This window comes from Synchiropus splendidus, chromosome 2 (assembly GCF_027744825.2).
Source record: "Synchiropus splendidus isolate RoL2022-P1 chromosome 2, RoL_Sspl_1.0, whole genome shotgun sequence".
Taxonomy (NCBI): domain Eukaryota; kingdom Metazoa; phylum Chordata; class Actinopteri; order Syngnathiformes; family Callionymidae; genus Synchiropus; species Synchiropus splendidus.
Genome location: NC_071335.1, coordinates 30,840,926 through 30,862,409, shown reverse-complemented (window position 1 = coordinate 30,862,409; position 21,484 = coordinate 30,840,926). Strand labels below are relative to the sequence as shown.

The window sequence follows — 21,484 nt, the reverse complement described above, 5'->3', positions numbered from 1 at the left end:
GGCCATTATTAGTGACATCACCGATGTTAATCTGCGCACCGGCGTCACAGACCACTGACGTGTCTGTGCATCTTTATTCCACACGCGCTCCTCCCTCCATCTAATAAAGAAAACCATCAATTCAGTTTGGGCTTTCTCCCCCTCTAACCCACGTTTCGACGCAGCTTCATCACCCGCCCACCTCACATGTGATTTGACGAGCATCCTGGGTCACGATAATGTTCCTTAGCCAGACTATATAAGCAGCTACAAGTTCCATAAGCAGCCGAACAGCCCAGAAGCGCTGCGTAAAACCAGAGATGGAGAGGTCGCTCATCGCCGCGCTCTGTGTCGGACTGTCTCTGCTCATCTCGGTCCAACACGCCGACGCCTGGTACAAACAGTCCACCGGACCCAGCTACTACTCCGTGGGCCGAGCGTCCGGGCTGCTCTCCGGCATCAGGAGGTCACCGTACGTCCGCAGGTCCGAGTCCGCGGAGACAGTGATGGACGTGGGAGAGTCGGCGAGTAACAGCGTGCTGCAAGACGCCAGCAGGCAGATCTCCATCCTCAAAAGCATGGTGAGCACCCCCGCGTGGTTTGACGTTCGATAATGCTTCATTAAGACTGTAAAACTATGCGAATTAAAATGGAGAAAACCGTGCGTAAATGCGCGGTAAAGACAGAAAGATAATTGAAATACTCTTTCAGCAATAATTTTTTTTTATTGTAAATATAGCCTCAATTCAACTCTAAATTAGTGTATTTTAAATCCAATTCTGCACAATTCCTTTTCTCATATTTGCTTATAAAGAGAAGTCCAGCGTGCAATATTTGAGCGAGACTTGTGTCATTTACAGGCCATCTGTGTGAAGGACATCTCTCCAAACCTAAAGACCTGTGAGCTGATGCAGGACGGCACGGGAACCTTCCAGTGCAAGGCGGATGTCTTCCTCACCCTGGACTCGCTGGACTGCCTGTCTGCATGAGGACGGCTCTGCTCCTCTGCTCATGAACCGCCCCGACGAGTCCGGAGAAATATGTGGGATGAAGTTGAGGAAGAGATCTGTGGCCCGTTGTCAGACTCCTCTTTTAATCTGCTGTACTCCACTTGCTTTCACTCAGTATAAAGATTACGGATTGTGAAAAACGATATAAAAAGATGACATCACAATTTTCCTGTTTGACCCCCCCTCCTCCCCCTGGCCCTCTCTGATGCAGATTTCCTGTAAATGGCTATGGTTTATTTTATCTATTAAAAGGAACAAAGACATAAAATGATGTGGGGCTCCACGTTTGTTTTGTTATGAAGCAGAGGAGATCTGCGGCGTTTCACTGGTTTGCTCCTGGAATAGGTCGGCTCCCTCCACACTGACGGCCCCCACAGAGCAAATGCCACACAAATGACAAAGACATTGCGTAGTTTCAGCAGTCAGTGTTGGTGCATATCACATATCGAAGACAGCCTCCGAAATGAAATGGTAAGTTTCAGTCAAGTCAAAACTTCCTCACTCCTCAGACGTCGATGCTGCTTGAGTTACGATGGACACACAACAGAAGACAGACGAGCACTGTGGCGCGGACCACCTGACAGACCTACAGTAAATCAGCGCTCTGCCCACACACACAAACAAAGAGGGGGCAGCATAGCATCAGCTTGTTTTGGGGTTATAAGTGCAGCAACGTTCCTTCAGAAGCATCATTGTAAAAAAAGGAAAAAAAAAAAAAGTCCAGTTCATCGCTACAGAAGCGACACCGCTTCCAAGTTCTCCTTAATGATGGTGTCCATGACCACCTGGAAGACCACCTGGATGTTGGAGGTGTCGGTGGCCGTGGTGAAGTGGTGATACACCAGCTTGCTGGGAGTGTTATTTAGGGAGATGAAGGTCGCGGCGATGAATCTGGCGGCCGAATCCACGTCACAGTCTGCACCTGAGGGAGAGACTTCACAGTGACACATCTGTATTCTGAACAGAAGCCGGTGAGTCCTTCATCATTTTCAATAGCTCCACACCAAAACTCTGCTGATCAAGACCAGCAAGACCTGAAGACATAAGATGACACAGCGTCGTACCTTTAAACTGTGGCAGGTACAAGCGCAGGTGTCGACCAGAGTGCAGTATCTTGTCTTGAAATAAGTCAATTTTGTTCATAAACAATATCTGCAAGAAAGAACATGAAGCGGTGACATGTGACTTCTCCAGAGAAACAATCAGATCCATGTCAAAGATCATCGATTCCGTCGCAATTTTGGAGCCAGATGAAGCTAATACATCAACCGTCGTCATAACGCGGTTTATTGTGTCGGTCACAGGGAGATGATGGTGGTGGATCAATGGACATCGCTCTCGAATTAGCGAGCATTATTCAATCTGTGAGCAGCTTCGAGGAATGATATCATCCTTACTCCAGCTGGTTCTGAACCCCTAAGTTGGAAACCAGCATTGCCATGAGGTTGGTCTCATGAAGCTAGTGTTTTGTTTGTTTTTTTTTTACAAAAAAAGGGAGCAAACCAAAAGACAGTAGATAAAGAATATTCAATGTAACCTTAATTTTCCATTTTACTAGAATGACATAGAAATGTGTGGTGATGCCTTGACATTATATGATATACATTTTTGGCTTTACATACATATAAACACGTTTTATTTTGAGATTCAATGTGATATATAAATCAAAAACATTGGACGATCTTTTTACCAGGTGAATGTTTTGGTAACTGTGGGTAAAACAATAAGCTATAAAGACACTTTTTGTCAGTGTATTTATTTATTTTTAAAAAGTAAAACTATTTTTTAAAAAGTGCATCACAAATGTGAGGAATCCAATTTAAAAGGGGGAAATGGGATAGACCTTAAAAAAATAAAGATTTTTCAATTTTGAATTTTTGAAAAGTGAACAATGAAAAAAATACAATACACGTAACATTCGACGTAGGACCTGCTCGACTTGCGTCCACCCGTACTTACGACCACGGCCAGCAGATGCCAGCAGATGCTTTAAAAAAAAATTTTTTTTATTCAACGTCTGGCATCGCGTACGACAGTTACAGCAGCACAGGATCCCAGCATCTCACTCTCACACAGCGATCTACCACTACAGTAATACCTATAACCCTCGCGTCAGCTATTTTGAATGGCATTCGAATCTGACTTAGTACCAGTTGGTCAGAACCAATCCCGGTTGTAAGTCAGATGTTAGGTGTATGTTGTTGTTTTGCTCGTGGGGGCCGCACAGCTACAGGCAAAGGTCCACATGTGGCCCCCGGGCCACACTTTTCCCACCTCTGAACTCAAGTGTTATGGCAGATTTAGCGCCGTCCCTGGAAACAACTTTCATTTCTCACCTGAAGACCTGTTCAAATCCTCCGCAAACTAGTCTTTTCAATATGTTTCAGAGCGACATCTAGACTGTTGCGATTGGGCTGCTGCCTTTGTAGATAACTACTGAACAATGTTAAACACTATCTTTTAGTGAATACACAGGGTTCATTTGTGCTGAGGGCATGTTGTTGATCAACTCACTGATGGCAAAATACGTCTGTTATTTTCCTTGCCTTGACATCACGGACACACCGACAATTAAAACAAAGCTAAAGCCTCACTCAACCCTCCCCGCACATTATGAATATAATTACCAGAGCGGAGCCACAATATTCACCGTGACAGGCCTTTGGAAAGTTCAAAAAACACATCTGACATTCGTGTCAACTGGCACCGTCCTGCCATCCAACTCGGCTTTTAATGCGAGTTAAGTGGGACGAATTGAAAGAGTTGATGATTGTTTTAATTCCGTTATTTAGCGGAAACCTTAATGGAAAAACACTCAGGGAGGGAAAGTGTCACGGAACTTTTCATTACAGCCCCTGCCGTAATTACAAGTGACAGGCGACGCAGAGGCTGCAGGTCGAGCCGTGGCAGTGTGTTCGTGTCGGAGCTTGAAATGTGATACGGCTGACTATCATCGGCGGCAGTTCCTCACCATGGATGTGCTGCGGAAGAAGACGTTGTTGCAGATGGAGGAGAAGAGCTTCATGCTCTCCTGTAAACGATTCTGCGGGGATCACACCCAAAAGTTTTAGTGAGAGTGGAGAGTGAGCTCAGGGGTCTAGGTGACATTTTTTTACCATGGAAGGGTCTTCCACTAGAGTCATGTCATAACCGCTGAGCGACACCACAAAAAGAACCGCCCTGACGTCCTCAAAACAGCCGATCCACTTTCTCCGCTCGGTCCGCTGGCCTCCGACGTCATACATCCTTAAAACAGAGAAGAACAGAGCCGTTCTTTAAAATATTTGTGACTCTTAAATCCTCATTTATCACACCACCCATTCAAAAAATGAGTCTCCATGATCTATGATGTTTGCTGATGATGTGGTGTAATGTTAACAATATGTTTGTGTTATTCTGTGAGCAGATAAGCAGGGGGACGGGTCAGGGGTTGCACAACAGGAACAGGTGGTCATAATGTTACGGTAGATTAACGGACTGAAATCTCACAGCAATTCACTGACTAGATCTAAGCCTCAATACTGATGCGATCCACTGACAACATGGGGCGGCCAAAAATGCAAAGGTCAGGCAGATCCAGAGAGAAACACAACAGGAATCTGAGCATCGACTCTGATGTGGCACCACGCATCTTCTCTGTCACCATTCATCCAGTTACAGAGAGGAAGCTGGGACTGGTGGAATCACGACACAGGTCATTAAAGAGGGGGAGAAGGACTGCACAAGGACCACACACAAACCAAGCTAACACAATTTTCCTTAATCTTTAAATAACACGATTATCAATGAGCCATTCGTTCTTACTATTATGGATATTCCTCTGTAATATTCAACTTTAATGTAAGGTGGATTCAGACCATCCTTATTTCACACATTTGAATTTGATTATTATGGTCTGGCCTCATCTACAGGCCCAGTTTCTGTCCTTTGAAGTCAGAGTGCAAATACAAAACCGATCATAAAGCAATACTTTTGACTTTTAAGTATTTAAATATCACAGCGGTTTATGTACTTCTTATTTTGTCCATTTCAAAAAGGCCCCATTACTCAGGATCAGTTGGAACAAAGGCCTCCGCTCACTGTGGCCCTTTGAGGACCAGGACACCCTAGTTCTCAGCTAAATGTTCACATCTTCATTCAGCTCAGTAGTTGTCTCCATTTGCCTCCATCTTGTCGTCCAACATTGTTGCTCTTGACCACACAACCAAACCATGTGACTTCTGATCCTACGCAACCAGAGTGTCTTCATCTTCCACCTTCTTAAAGTATCTTGAATTCAGTCTCAGCTCTTATTTTGCTGCGGCAGCGCTGGTTCAAAGACCACAGAGCAGCAGTAAGTGAATTCTTCTGTGAGGACTAGAGCGAGTCTGTCCATTTAAACTTCCTGTGCCGCTCTAATGTTATTCTGCCGTCTGCCCTGCTGCTTCATTAGGGTTTATTTCTCGTCAGGAGAAAAATCTAATCACCCAATCACAGAGCAGCGGAGGCATTTCGTATATGTTTTTCTTAGGCTCAATCTCAGAAGCGGTAAAAAATTGAAGTGTATGTTGTTGAAGTACCGGCCTCAAAGGAGCGTTGGAAAACTCAAGGTCTTTATTGTTCTGGTGCCTTCCTCCGTCTCTATGGCTCAATCCCAGCCAAAACTTTGCACACAAACACCATTTACACTGATTTAGAAGGCGACACTTTCTCCTAATTATTTTCCATGTAAATGAGAAATGATGAAAACAAAGAGACAGTAGGTGGCGCTCTTTGTTTCCCACCCAAACAAGGCACCACTCGAGTAAGTGAAAGCTAGCGTTGTTCTGTAGAGAGGCCACTTGACCCAGACCTGGGCAAAGTACAGCTTTTTTTCCCAACCATGTATTGCAAATTGAATTTCATCACTATGAAATATATTTGTGATTTACTGTATATTGAGAATTATTACTGAAAATGTAGCACTAAACCATTGCATGAGCATAATTACACTATTTCTTTTTTTTTTCTTCTTCTTCTTGTTTCATCACATTGCAGTCACAAACTCGAAGTTCAATTTACGACTTTTTCCTTCTCCTTTTGGCTTAAACGCCACTTTCGTTTGGCCTCGCTTTTGCATCAATTTCACTTGAAATCACCTGAATTGGGACCAGGAAGCAACGCCAGAAACTGCAGGAGCAGAGAGTTACAGAGATTCATGCAGGCATCACACCTCATGCGTAGTCAGGTCCAGACTGTCACAACACAACATGCACAGTGGGTGTTGTCAATATGCCTTAATATAGAGGACCAACACTTTGACAACTCTTACCATGTACGGTTAGCGTTTGTTTCCCTATTTATGTTTTTTTTTTGTTTATTTATATATTTTGCAAAACATTTTTTATTGTAACTTCTTTTAACCTAAGATAAATGACTGCTTTTGAGACCAAGACTGGTTTCCAGTACAGTAACTACTGAAGGCCATGGACCACAGAGACACTAGGTAGCGCTGTGACATGCTATTTCAAATAGTGGCAAAATGTTGTATGCAAAACAGTCATGCTAACAACACGCTATTACCATTAATCCCAAACAAAAAGAAAAGGATCCATTCACTGTGAGATCACAGTTTGAGTTTTGGTTAACCCGGAGAATGAAATGCACTAAGGACAAAAACACATTCCACAGGCTGATCCAACTTCTGAGGTATTCCTCTCTGTTTTCTCTGCAACATCTGGGCTCCATGATGTTCCAGAGGAGCTGGACTGCAGTGAGGAGCCTTCATCACGCAGGCATGCTCCAGCCACTGGAGGTCATGGACCAAGATCTAAACGTGAAGGGTGCAGGCTCAATAGAAGACCATCTTCACCCATTTGTCTTTTTCTTGACATATTTTCCAGCCAGCTTACAAACAAAAATGTTTCTGCCAAAAACCCTTTAATGACCCTTTTGATGCCAAGTTTAAAATAATTGTATTCATTTATGCTAAGCTCTTCGTCGGCCCCGGGGACCTCACACACAGACGCACACCACACTGAACTGAGCCCAGTTATTTATCTCCTCACAAACACTGGCTGATAAGACTGAGAGGGGAGAGGAGTCGGGGCCCCATCCTGGGGCCTCCCTGCTCCCTTTCATATTGACACAAACAGCAAAAGGAAAATGACATAGATAAATAAATGGTGGCGCAAACGCAACCACTTCAAGGAGCATCCATCCATTCTTAACAAAGTCTCCTCTCACAACTCAAACTTTTCTCAACGTACGATTCTCAAGCATCAATACGAGGCGGCCGGGACGACGCACCTGAGAACGCGTCGGCACTTGATGAATCAAATTTGTCTGAAGGAGAGATTTTATTCTGTTTCACGCCGACGCCGCGATGCACAGGTGATTTAAATGTCAAACTACGGAGGGACGAGAGAGGACGTGCTCCTCAGAAGTGATAGATCAGTGGCACACACACAACATTTCAAGTCAAATACATCCTGTTTAACCTTCTGAGGCTCATTTTTAATCTAATAAAACCAAACACTGGGAAAGAGATGATCAATCTTGCCGCTGTCACAGGTCGACCTCAGGAAGAGAGAGAGAGAGAGAGCGCACATTTTAACACCCGGAGATGAATAATTTCTTCTTCCACTCATCAATAAGAACAGCTGCTGTAACTTTGCTTGAGATTTAAACCAACATTTTTAACCCTTTCATGACAGGGTTTATGCTGATATAATGGAAGTGCAATAGTTAAAAAATGTGCCATGCAAAGTGAGTCCAACATCAGTCAGTTTTTCAGTTAGCTGAGTAACAGTTTAAATGGGAAACCCCCCCCGAAATGATTTCATTATTAGGACTCTAATATGACAAGATTACACAAAGAGATAAGTTATTTGACCTTTGAACTATTTAACATTTTTACAATAACAACCTATGCCTGCCAACCTTATATTATACGCTTTTCTGGGTGTATTATCCATGTTTTTTTAACTGGTGTGGTGGGACTAACCTCACTGTAACCGGTGCTCAAAAATGTGACACAGCAATGCCCAAATGACCTTCAAAAATTTTTTTTTAAATATATACATTACAATTTCCATAAATGTAATTTTCTGGACTGAGAAACCGCATGGATCTTTTAAATAGCGCAGACTGTTCAGTGACCGAATGTACTGAGAACTTCTCGGCTTCTGAATGGAGCTGAAATGTGCATAAAAAATATGGCAGTGACAGGACCATTAATAAAGGGTATCTACTGGTGATGATGTACAACCTGGCTGACAGACTGCGACTATTGTATATCAGCATGAATCAGAAGTGTTTTCTGCATATATCCATCTAAATAAAGTGAGGGTTATTTCAACAATCTTGAGGGAAACATGCGCTTTCTCTTAAATGCCTTTCAATTAAATTGCATTTCATTAGTAGTAGTGTTTTCATTTTGTTATTGTAATACTGCGTTTCATTTTAATTACTTCACTGAACATTTTTTGTTTCATGCTTTCGTGTAGTGCGGTAGAACACTCCACTGTATAAATAAGTTGTTGTAGTCATCGATATATGTGCTGTTATATGGCAACATCTTTTTACATCATGGTACTCTGTGGTCCATTTTTAACTGTACAGTATCCAGGATGCTGACTGGCTCAGTGAAGGAACATCAAGGAGCACTTATCTCAGCATCCTCTCTTCACATTCAGACCTTGGAGATCTCAGAAAGTCTCGTGCAGGTGAATCTGTTTTGAGCTCTGCAATGACAGGTACATGTCTTCTAAAGGTTCCACACACACAGTACTCTTTTCACATTACCTTTTAATTACTGGAACTTTTTTCAGACCTCAGAAACTCAGAAACGTACTGACAACTTGTTACGACATAGAGGGAAAGGTGGGCTAGTTCAGTGGCTTATTGATCAAATATGAACCCTGCTGCTCCACTGATAAGGCATGAATCCGTGCGCGTGTATATGTGTGTGACAGTAGAAGTTGCCATATTGACGTATCGAATGATCCCTCCCATCTAAATTCTACGTCTCAGACAGTCACGAGGCTGTAAAAAGAGATAAGAGCGTCAAAACTAGACATCACTGCGGACTAGTCAGCGTGTACGCCCTAAGAACACTAGGTGGCAGTAGCGGGAGTGGGGCTTTCCATTACCTGAAGATGAGGTGATTGACTTTGAACTGGGTCTCGATCACGCCGGTGGTCCTCAGGCGTACACGCAGAACATCCATCTCCGATGGAATGTAGTCCAGTGACGTGATGCGGGACATGTTCTCGAAGAAACTGGAGAACCGCAAGGTCACGCAGGCGGAGGAGAAGAGCAGCAAGGGAAAGACAAAAGAGCCATATTTGCATGGGAGAGAGACAGAAGATCAAAAGCATACAAACGGCTGCCTGTGAGACGCGTGCAAACAGGTGTGCAGTGATAAGACTGGAGCCGAAGGGGGCGCATCATATTTTGGTGGTTCATCATATTTACGCACTGAGGCACACATTTCCTCCCACTGATAAGTGCTGAGTGTGCGCGGGTGACATTCTCAAGTCGACAGCTCAAGTCAGTGGACACTTCTGCTTTGGTGATCAATTAATCTATACAGTATGTGTTTGTTCTCCCTGAATGGTCCCTCCAAACACTCTGATTTCCTCCCAGTTTCTGGACGCAATAATACACAGCTTGGTTTGTTTTGTTTAAAACGACAATGCTTTACATGACCAGTCAGTTAAAGTTACATTTCATTTGTTGTGTGTGAGTGTGCAGACATGAGCTGGGGGTCTCAAGCAGCGCGGCTGTCGGTGTAGATCACCCTGCGCAGAGGCCTGTAGTCGGGCCTGAGGATGAGAGCAGACGGCCTCCTGGTGAGTCGCTGCTCTTGCTTTCCTCACGTCATCTCCTCTCAACATGTTTCTTTGGTGGCTGTGCAACCTTTAGTTAAACTAAATTTAGAAGACAAGGAATAAAAGATTGTGTGAACATGTGATGTAAATTCCAGGTTTATACTTATGCAATGCAGCTGAGTGAAGGCACTGAGGAACTGGAAAAGGACGGAGAATGAATAGATTAGTTTGCTTGAGCGCAGACGTTTTGGCTCCTGCTCCATCTGTGACCCTGATCCCCAGTGACAGCGCGCAGACGGCTGAACATCGGCTATTAATTTGGCCTCATTAGACCCCTGCGTCTGTGTGTGTCTGCAGCGCAGCGTGAGGGAGGACTGGAGGACGACTTACTACAGCGCCGAGTCATTGAGCTCGTATTCGTAACCCCGAGCCACCGCGGCTCTCACGCCCTGGTCGGCCCACAAACACGACAGAGCGTGGCTCAGGAAGGGAAAGAGAACCTGGTCTTCGTCAAAACTTCGGCCACAGGACAGCACAGAGTGGGCGTGGACCTGCGAGGGACACACACGTGGAGAGATGACCACAGAAATGATGGCATCAAATCATGAACTCAGGGCTCAAATGAAAATGAACAGCCATAGCCCGAGAAACCTTCTTTTGACGAACATGCCTGGCCTCACTGAGGAAAATATGTCAACATATTTAAGTAAAGATTATTTCCAATATTTGTTGAAATAAACAAATGAAGCACAAGTTGCTAGAATGACATAAGAGAAGGAAAAAAACATTAGAAATTATCATTTTTAATTACTCAACTTTGTTTTTGAAAACGTTTTTTAATTATTTTTATTATTAAAATAAGATTTGATGCGCATGAACGCTGCCGTGTGTGGAACACTGAGGAACTGCTGCTCCTCAGTGGTCAACTGGGTGAATTGCAGTAAAATAAACGGTCTACCTTGTTTCTGCTGTTCGCCAGGTTGATGCGCAGGACGCCCATACCGTGGAGGACGAACTTCATGGAGGTCAGCAGGTTATCCAGCACTGCCGGCTGCCGAAACAGAAAGACGATTTGTTTTTAAAAACCCGCTTTTGCACCAGTACTTATATCGTGTCATGCGACATAGTGAGTGAATTTCAGTTATACATTGATGGTCTGTTTATTCCCTGAATTGGGTGAAAGGTTCCAAGGGCGAAAGGCGGGGGTCACCTTGGACAGGTCACTCAAGTCAATAAACGCCCATTTTTTCCAGCACCTATTACGTAAGAAAATGGATCTTCAGACACCTGACAACTAGCTTACACTTGAGCATTACTCAAAAAGAAGAGGCGGATGAAAGCTGCTCCAACAAGCCACACGTTCAGTTCTTATTGTGTTAGAAAGGTGCAGTGAGTTCTTTCCTTCGCCAGCAGACAAAAACAGATCACATTCCATCCAGATTCCATCACAGTCTGGTCGCCCTCTTGTCATCTTTGCACACAGATAGTGTGTCTCTCCTGACGTGCGATTGGAGACAAGCGTGACGCTGGTCGAGCAGCCGCTGACAGCGGCGCATCGATTAGCGCATCAGCTAATCGGCTCATCCATCTTAAGATCTGCCTTTCTACACCTGGAGATAAAAAAAGAAGCAGCACCAACTACAAAACCAGCCAGAAGATGCGAGTGAATTTCTCAATCTTGATGAACACAAAACACTATCACACAAGTGTGGGAGTCATTCTTCCATGATCGTATTCACAGAAATGTAGCTGAGCGAGTCTCATTCCAGCTTCAGAAATCACATTCCGCAACTCACTATCCAGTGCTCTGACAATATTTACATTTTTGTGAGCGAGTTACTGAAAACTAACAGAAAAACTGAGTTGTTTTCTCTCCAGAATGAGGTCTAGAGGATGGAGGGGGGACACAGATTGTGCACAGCAGCCTGTCAGATTGGAGGTGAGCAAAATATGTTAAATATCTGCTACAAAAATCATTACACTAGACGAGTATGAAAACATGTGTCATTACTCACATCTAATCTTCAGCAGTGACATGTCGACTCAGGTTACAGAGAGATGACACACCTGAGGCCTTGAGCTATGTGTGTGTTGAGACCTGGAATAACTATTCCTCACCTGAGCCAGCACTGAACCTGCCATAAAAAAATACTGTGCATGAAAATGAGACACAACTGGATGGAAACTGATGTCTCTTGTGACGTTGAGTTGTGTGTTTGTGCGTCGAGCCGATTCATTGCATAACAAATAAGAGTCACAGTCAAACACCTGCATAAACACGGGCACTCCGTCAAGAAAATTATGATTTCAAAAACCGTGTGAGAAAGTATGAATGCTGCCTACTATTTTTTTAAGACACCGGTGGGGAAAAAGCTCATCATCCTGTTGGCTGAAAAACAACACGGCGGCCTCGGGCCACAAATAAAGAAGGGATGAGACAAAGAAGACCCCCTTTCTCTGCATCCCATGTTTCTCCCTGCAGGCTACTGTCATGGTTCGAAACAAAAGCTGGCACAGCCTCAAAGGTATTCTGGTGGTGCCTTCAGGAGGAGTCGGAGAAAGCAGTGGGATCACTTGTTCAGTTCAAGTCTGGGTCAGAAACGTTGGACAGTTATTCGACCACAATATCCAACACACACACCTGTGAAAAAATAGCTGGTGTGTGTGTGTGTGTGTGTGTGAGAGAGAGAGAGAGACGGGAGTGGCTGTGGGAGCTGGCTTGGCTCAGGAAGGGCAGGTTAGTGTTAATATTCCATCGTAAGAAGAGGCGTGGCGCTAGAACAAAAGAAGCTAAGCATGACAGTGAAAAACACCATCAGACCTGCTGACACATGAAAAACTGTCACTAGTCATGTCACGCAAACTGTGGTAATGATGTGAACACTACAATAATTTATAAAAATATTTAAGATTTTGAGCCATAAATGGAACCAAATGTTAACAGTAGTGAACATATGTTAAATCTGACTGCATACTTGGAGAATATTCCACCTGATTATAATAATAACAACAGGCTTAGATGTCAACACAATGTTCACCAACATCACATATGACTCAGGAGGCCTCCGTTGCTGGGATGACCATCAGTGGCAACAGAACTAAATGGATAACTGACATGAATAGAATCGGCTGATGACACAATTCACAGTGTGGTTGTGAGTCTGTTTGATGTGGGTTTATGCGGATGATGTGCATGTGTGTGACATCTGCGGGTGTCAAGAGGAGCATGGATAGAAACAAAAAGGCCAGAACTTCCAGTGAAGATTGGGCCTCGGAAAAAGATGGCACTTCCTATGAGGTTCAGGAAGGAGAGCTCTTCCTCCCAACTCTGACCATGACACAAACAATGTCAAACACTTGTTAAACTTCCAGTAGGACCTCCACCCGACATGAGAATGGCCGTCATCGGCCAAATTATGTGTACACTGCAATTATAGCTCATGGACTGAAATGGAACTGAACTACACAATATTCAAGTGCAATACTTCACTTTGACTTGACTTTTTCATGCAAGTACATTGTCAGCCTGCGGTTTTTCGTACTAGTGGCTATTGGATGAAACATAACAAATCACAGCGCCTCCAATTCAAGTACAAAACTTAATTTGTCATACCTTGCTGTAGAAAAACTATACAAGAAACTACAATTTGAGTCTTTTTTAAGCTATTCAAGCCAAGAACAGCTATTTGGGCCAATAATACAACTTTATTTTTAACGGAAATAAAAAGACCGACTGTCACAATATGAGGTCACAGATTGTAAAATATGTTCCTTAAATGAAGTTGCCAATTGCACAAGTCAAACACGCTCTACTCTAGTATGTAGTAAACTGCGCTCTCGGAGCGCCGCCAGTACTGGTTCTCGCAACTACGGTAGCCTCAGGAGGACACAAGAGTCTCACACATCTATGAAATATATTTGTGCAACAGAGGCACTGGCTATGTTTATTTAATGGTGAATGAAATGATTATGAGAACAAGGAGTAGCTAAAGCTACTATTTTTAGCTGTACTTTCACATTTGCTTGAACTGCTGCCAGGCAGAACGGCATGTAGCTCAGTTTACCTACTCTAGCAAAGCAGCACTGGCCTTCCAAGGGTGGTGCCGGAGAAGGTGCTCACCATCATCGAGACGGTGGAACTCCTCCACATGTTAAGGGAAGGGAGAGCGTGGGAGAGGCTTATAAGAGCGTGGGAAAGGATTTTGGAGTCCTAAAACTGGGGGTTCCGGTGGATACCTCCCGTGATAATTTAGGGATTACTGTGCTTTGTTTTGAGACTATACTACTTGTCTCAAAGGTGTCAAATGGCACTTTATGTGTGACAGCTTACAAACTTGGAGGAGTTAAGTTAAAATGTAGTCACCACACACAAAAAACTGTTCTGGATCCTGGTCATCGAGGAAACAGAAGTTGCAGCAGACGTTGAGATGAAGAATCTGTCACGTACACATTTACGAGTGAAAACCGCAGAGCTGCCCAGTCAGATAACAGTTAGTAATAAACCCTGATGGTCTCATGTCAGTTCCTCTGCATCTGAATCAAAGAGAGTGGGAGGTTTGCAGCCGCAGCACACAGACCACAGAGCATCTAAAAATACTGCTGCTTAAAAAACAGATGTCCATCCAATCGAAAAATCACCACTTGCTTTGTTGAAAACAGTGTTTTAAAAGCTATATTTATGTCGGGCAAACTCGTAACTCAGCATGACACACGTAAAATATCTGTTATTGTCCAGCAGATGGTTTAGATTTGGTCATTTCAGTTTACTTCTTGTCTGATGATCATGAGCCGCTTCACTTTAAAGTATAACCTGCGTATCTAAAGATCAACAAGCTGTCCAATAAACAGAAGTATCAAAGGCCCAGAGAGGCAGAGAAAAGTGTGAGGGTGGGACGACAGAGCAGCCTGCTGAACCATGACAAGTCTGCTTCAGTCATCACCTTTGAATTGTCCACACACATGTGGGAGGAAAAGGAGGATGAGGACTGAGACTCCTTCAGGACAGGTGTGTTGAGAGTCTGGCCCATGAAATTTCAAATTTCCCACAAAGAAAAGTCATGAGTGTGTGAGTCAGTGGTCGCATATTTGTGCATGTGAGAAGGGAGCCTTTGAGTGTCTGTCAGAGGCACGGATGTGCGCTTGTGAAATTTCATCTTTACGTGAGGTTTCGAGGGCACTGGAGAGGTTTCAAACATGTACGCAAAAGACGTTTCAAATGTGTGTTCCAGATGTTTCATATGAAGTTCCTTCACCTGAACTGTGCAGGGAAAGTAAAGTATCTATTGAGGAAGTCACATTTGAGGATGTAAAAAGTGTGTGACACGTGAGCTGGAACTTTGTGGTTTTGTACATATGCGCGTTAGTGTTTGTATGTGGGTGCCTTAAATTATAAGAGGGAGATACGAGGAGTTTCATGTGGGTGACCAACAGGTTCTCCAAGTACGTGTGGGACTTTTAAATTTGTGCGTACCAGGAATTGCGGCGACATTTTGCCCTCAGCACTTAATTTGTTGGTGTGAGAAGTTTTAAAAGTGTGTGCGAGAGATATGCTTGCCTTTATATGGACGTGTGAGAAAAAAGTTTCATAAGTGTGGGAGACAGATTTCATAGATAATGTCTATGATATGACTAAACGCACTCACTCACTCCCCACGCCACATTCTTCTTTACTCAGCTGCACTTTAATTCCCAAACCTCCCTCAGGATTTCCTCAGACTCATGCACCACAAACATTCTGACGTCGTGACAAGGCTCCATCTGATCTTGTATTGTTTTCCTACCTTGAAGCTGCTGAGCTCCTGCCTGGTGAATCCATTACTGTGGATGATCTTCATCTGCTTCACCAACGTGCTCTTGCCGCTCTCAGCTGCCCCTGAAGACGACCTCAAGGTTACGTCACGATGAAGCGCACAGATTTACATCTAAAAGAATCAATTGGGTCACAGGATTTCAGGGAGTCACCATAAGTTTAACTGCAGAGGCGGATTTAATCTCCTGCAGCGCAATCGTATGTTATTATTGATCACTTGTATATCATCTATTGTTGTCATCTATTGTTGTCTATTGAGTCACTCTGTTCAACAAATTCATACAAAAAAGACTATGAAAGTCTTTTTTGTATGAATTTGTTGAACAAAGATGAACTTTGAAGATACTGAGATTGTTTCATTGGAGCGAAGTGTGAAATTGAACATTACAGCACTGTATGGTGTCGAGCTGTGGTGGGCGTGGCCCAGTCCTCTTCCTGTATTCATCATGAGGTCACTTTAAACACCCATTTATGCTCCCTTTACCTATGAAATTGTACCTATCCATTTCAAACAATATTACTGTCACTGATCACATGCTCTTTACGTTGGTATTGCTGGGGGATGGAGAATTTCTGTCATTGTTATTTCCACAACTGTTATATGTATCGGGTAGTAACAGCAACACTGCGCCCACATTTTCTTTATTTATGGATGAAGTGAAGGCAGAGCACAGACAGAAGGCTCCATCTGTTTCCAGAGCTGTACGTAACGTTGAGCATAAATGTGCCTTTAATCTGACCTACCTGTAAGCATAAAAGACGAAAAGTCTATTTCATTATAGTGATATTCACTTGCATTCCATTTTTTCCCAACAATTAGAAACTATTCCACCATATTTGCCAGTTCACAATCATTAGGTGAAATTTTTTTGGTACATTTACTTCATTTTTATCGTATTACATTTGACGTTTTTTTTTATGAGATTACTACATACTTTTATTAGTTACATGTTTGCGTGTTTAGTGTTCTTTTTTATTTACTGCATTTTGTATTGTATTTGTATGTTTACTAACAGACCATATTTAAAATATACACTATAATTGAATAACAAGAGAACAAATATATACGTGCAAAAAAAAAAAAGAAACTTTATGACACTACATTTTTCCAAATAACTTGACAGACCCCCTGGAAAGGCTCCATGCTTCTATGTTTGGGTGTAGGAGGAAACTTGAGGGACAAGTGCAACCCAAAGAGCAATTATCAGAGCTGCCTTGTGGTCAGGAGACAAGACTGCACTTCTTTGGAGTAACCGCACGCAGCTTTACTTCGTAAATGTTTTCTGCTTTATTGTATATTTTAAACAAATAACCGGCTGCCATTCTTTCAATTTGGACAAAGGGCACCGCCTTCTTCTCTCTTCTACCAACAAGTCAAGTGGCTATTAGTGACATCACAAGAATCCTTTATTCAGTTTCCATCTATTATTGCGGGCATCTAGAAACACAGAGCCAAAACCTGATTCACATCCTGCTATTTCCTACAGACAGATTTACACAGCAAACTTGGGGTTTTGCACTAAAATAGACTTAAGCTGTAATTAAATACAAAGTGGCCTACTTTCATGTTCGGCCTTATATTTGCTCAGAGGCGCACCGCGTTTTAAAACTGGCCTCTATTTTTATTTGACTTATCATCATTGCTCCTGGAAATGAATCTTAGGTCACTTTGTGCTCCCTGTCCTTGAAAGCGATCACACATTATACACAGCCACATTGTGGCTCACTTTGTTTTCATATTTCACGTTTTGTTGATTATTTATTTGTTGTATGAGTAAAACGCTTTTCATTAAATGACACTTTATAGTGGACAAAGTGGATACTTCATCCAGAATTCCGACTCTATTGTGCGTTAAAAAGCCTAATAATAATATTGAACATGTGAATAAATCTGAGTGAGAAAAGTACTATTGCAACAGAATACTGTGGGGCGGGAAATAAAGCAAGAAAGTAACACGCAAATGAATTAGGAAATATACGAATGAAACGTGAGGAAATGTGAAATTAAAATAAATGTTTGATGCTCGTTGGAAGTAAGTGGCGCTTTAACAGTTTCCACACGTTGAATTAAACTAGAGTAGTGTTTGTTTACATGTGTACCGAGCGTGAATTCGGCTCCCCGCACTTCAAATCACTCCCACGTGACGTTCCGAATTTAAACCCCACGAGTCTGTGATGATCGACAGTGCGCCTCACCGAGCAGAAGTATTTTCACCGTGTTCATCTCCCGTTTGGCGGACTCGTACAGTTCTCGGTCTATCCTGGTGCTGTGGATCCGGGCCCTCTTCTCCTCCTCTGTGACTTCGGTACCGAGGCACAGACCCATGCCGATCACGCATCCCCCCGCCACCACCGGGGGTCCAGACTGCGGTCAAGCCCAGTGATCCAACAGGCTAAAAGCGCTCCGGAAAGGTGCCATTCCTCCACGGGAGGAAACTGTCGCCACACGGCAGGTCCGAGTTTGTAATTTCCTTCATCGGTTATGAGCCGTGAACGCACCAAACTTCGAAGTTCGAACTCCACTTCAACCGCCTTGGCAAGGAACCCAAACTTGAGGTTCCTCCTACCGCGGAAGCCTCCAGCACAGATGGAAAACTTTTCGACTTCCCAGGGAAGTGACGTGGAGGTGAAACTGCTGACAGCGCGCTTTCACCTCCTCTACCTGGGACCGAGGGGCAGGAGTGGCTCCCGTGCTGCGGGGGACGGGCCCGCTTTGTTATCCGGGAAATGTATTCAAAAGAAATATTCTATTAAAAAGAAGTAGAAAAACCAGGAAAATGACATTCGGTTTGAAGGGGAAATGAAGGGAATTTAGCCATTAAAGTCTTCAATCAACTATGCAGAACAAAGGTTTGAAGACTCACTAGTCACATTATCAAGACTTTTAAAATTGGTTTGACCTTAATATCGATATAAAGTAAATGTGCTCAGTAATCTTTTTTTTTAGAGTCCAATAGGTGTCAGTTCCAAATAATATTCTCCAACATAATATTTAGAAATACATTTTTGGAATTTTGCAACTGCAAATTCATAGCAGAAGTTAAGAGACAATTTATCTGACAACAATCATGTTTTAGTGAACATTGTTTTGCTGATCAGGTGTTGGCTTTCTGTTACACATTTTGATGAAATTTACACGCATGTTGATGGACAATTCTGTAGTGAAGCATGAGCGGTGAAGTTTGTTTTTGGGTAGAACTTATTTATACTTATAAAATTAGCATCGCTGGCAGTGTAGTGAGGAAAAAGAGCTTTGTCGTGAGGTTGGCATGAATATTGGAAAGACATTTGAGTTGACGTTGACTTTAGCAGTAGCAGGGTGACAAGCAAGCTGCAGCTGAAGAGTCCTTATTCCGTGCTTCACAGGGCTCCTGAGCTCCACAAGCTCGCACATCTCTGCGGTGCTCAGCTGAGTGACCAGATCAAATCCTCCTTTTTGTCTGTATTGACAGCTAGCAGTTTTTTGTTCCAGTCATGAATGGGAAGTGCAGCTTCTGCACTGCTGCGGCCTCATTTCATCCACTCAGTGAACCGTGCTTGTCTGCTGATCCAACAAAGACCCCGGCTGTGTGTTCAGATACAGACATCATGTGACGCTTGGACATACGCAGAATCTGATGCATTCATACTTGTCAACAGAGTTCAGCCATGTAAATCAATTCCTGTGCATTGATATGGAACATTTAAAAAGAAACAAAGTACTGAGAAGCATCTGAGAGAAGAACAATCTGACTGCATACCAGTGCAAAGCCACTTTGGTGACCTCTCAAGAAGGTACCCCAACTCTGTCTGTCATTGCACCCCTGAGAGCAAAGCCTGTCCTGTGACGCTGTGGTGGTGAAGCTAAAAAAGCGATTCATAGATATGCATACTGCATTTTTATTTTACTATACACAACTAAATGTTTCATCAAGATTTTATTATCACGTTTAAATCTAGATCAGAATCAGAAAAACTGTATTAATCCCAAGGGAATTTTGTACAATTCTAAATAGTAGTACATTGTGACTGCAGACTGTGTGTGCATGAATGTATGCTGTGTTGTCTCATGAAAGGCAGTCACTGTATGATTATTTGAACATTCATTTCATGTAAATTTGATGGAAACAATTTCACATCCATTAACCAACTAAAAAAGTACTTGTTACTAAGTCTAGTTTTTAGCACCATACATGCAGCCGTGAGGTGGTTGATCCTGGATCCCCATCAAATAGTGTAGAGCAAAGGACTCCTCTGTTCTCCTTCTATTCTTCTGTTCTGCTCTGCACCTCTGTACCAACTGAAATATTCTTCTCAAATGCTTGAACATTTCTCACTGGCTTAGCCATGATGCTCTTCAAGGAATATTGGATGAGGTTTATCTCAATTTCCGAGAGAAGAGACAGTTCAAGTTTATTTAGGATGATGATCTATTTCCGCCACATGGGGGCGCAATGGATGCGTCATTGTTCTCCGTTTAGTTTCTTGGTTTAAGTCGCCTGTTATGAATCATGTCCCTTTTGTTTGATTTATTTTTTTCCATATGCGAACCTTTTAAATATGTGATCTCTTGGCTAAGGTTGCGTTTATATGGTATATTTTGTGTATATTTCATGTCACGTTACTGAGTGTGTTATTTTGTTTTCTTGCATAGGTGGAAGCTGAAACAAATTAGAAGTCTGTTATCCGTGAAGGAAAGTGTCTTGTCCTTCTGTCCACACCACTTTCTACCATCCAGTCCAGTTATTCAGTGCTTATGCAGAGCGCTCATGTTCTATGCTTTTGTTCCCCAGGAAGGGAGGCAGAGAAAGACAGTTAAGGAAAGGATGATGTTTGGAGTTCAACAGTGTGAGCACAGCTGCAGGAGGCGGCAGGGTTCCAGTCTCTGACCGGTTCCATCTGATGACCCCGGCGCTGGCCAAACATGTACTGAAGGAGGAGCCAAAGAGGGAGAACACCACCAGTACAACACTCATGCATGCCACTACTGATAAGTTCTACCATGAGTTCTTTTTGAGCCTATTGCTGCTAGTAATGGTTCAGTCGCGAATGATGCAGCACCCGCACTTATTCTATTAGATGAGATTAGATTAGATATCTGCCGTTTTATGGAGGACGAACTAGACGACAAGAACTTCTTTCTGCCAATCCCTAGACCATCGATGACATCACCAACTCAAGGGCAGGAGGCATGTCATGGAGTGGATCTCCTAAACCATGAACCCACTCATTCACATCCACTTGGGTGTTGTTTGTAGAACAACACAGCAAACCTCTGTGAAACCCAGGTTACTGGTGCCTCGCTGTACAGTACATCGGCGATATACAGGGTAGAATCAGGCATTTGAAAACACCAGCGTAATGCTGTGTTAACAGGTCCCTTTTCCCAAAGCCTGCCTTGTCCTTAGTCGACCCTACAGAAGTAATAGAGACTGTGTTGACAGGAGGGGGAGGGAGCGGAGGAGAGGCTGTTATCTCTGTGGGGTAACCCCACTCAAACAAGGTTTTGTGAGATGTAACCCCTGTCTGGAGTTTCCTGCTGAGTCAAGAATCACATGCTAGTAATGTAGGGTTCCCTCATACCACAGCCTTCAAATGATTTTGCTTATCAGACATTTGCTCTCCGAGACGAAATGGCTGCGTTAATTTTAACTATCTTTGAGGGTCTCTCTTACACAATTCTCAAGTCCATTGTGTGTCAATGTTTAAACGATTACTGATACAGTTCTGTTTTAACATTTCAAAGTCACGCTGGGCAGAGTAAATACTTAAACTAATCCTGAAGTACTTTCTTTCTGTTTGATGGAGACTTTTCATGAATCGAACTCACGTGCTCACGGCACATGTCTCTGGCCAAGGGAGATCCAGAGTCTAGCGTCCCTCCCGACACAATCTCCCAATGCTTCGGAAACCTT

At 43.2% G+C, this 21,484-nt stretch overlaps 2 protein-coding genes across 2 annotated transcripts; one reads left to right on the top strand and one right to left on the bottom strand.

Moving 5' to 3' along the window:
* The first annotated feature begins 204 nt into the window (after positions 1-204).
* On the top strand, positions 205-1,245 carry LOC128754233 (neuropeptide B-like). Its single transcript, XM_053856712.1, has 2 exons — positions 205-560; positions 840-1,245. Exons 1-2 carry the CDS (start codon positions 300-302, stop codon positions 966-968), a joined length of 390 nt encoding a protein of 129 aa, XP_053712687.1. The 5' UTR covers positions 205-299; the 3' UTR covers positions 969-1,245.
* LOC128754219 (guanine nucleotide-binding protein G(o) subunit alpha-like) lies at positions 986-18,224 on the bottom strand. Its single transcript, XM_053856689.1, has 9 exons — positions 17,787-18,224; positions 15,562-15,653; positions 10,740-10,832; positions 10,172-10,332; positions 9,101-9,229; positions 4,106-4,235; positions 3,961-4,032; positions 2,054-2,141; positions 986-1,911 (listed from the first exon to the last, which is right to left on the bottom strand). Exons 1-9 carry the CDS (start codon positions 17,914-17,916, stop codon positions 1,721-1,723), a joined length of 1,086 nt encoding a protein of 361 aa, XP_053712664.1. The 5' UTR covers positions 17,917-18,224; the 3' UTR covers positions 986-1,720.
* Positions 18,225-21,484: the final 3,260 nt, after the last annotated feature.

Excerpts from the sequence above, each read along its gene's own strand:
- LOC128754219 (XM_053856689.1), bottom strand. The coding sequence starts at position 17,916 with ATGGGTCTGTGCCTCGGTACCGAAGTCACAGAGGAGGAGAAGAGGGCC. Across the intron at positions 15,654-17,786 it reads GGTGAAAATACTTCTGCTCG|GGGCAGCTGAGAGCGGCAAG; the intron begins GTGAGGCGCACT and ends GGTCGTCTTCAG. Across the intron at positions 4,236-9,100 it reads GTCAATCACCTCATCTTCAG|GATGTATGACGTCGGAGGCC; the intron begins GTAATGGAAAGC and ends CTCTGTTTTAAG.
- LOC128754233 (XM_053856712.1), top strand. The coding sequence starts at position 300 with ATGGAGAGGTCGCTCATCGCCGCGCTCTGTGTCGGACTGTCTCTGCTC. Across the intron at positions 561-839 it reads TCTCCATCCTCAAAAGCATG|GCCATCTGTGTGAAGGACAT; the intron begins GTGAGCACCCCC and ends TGTCATTTACAG.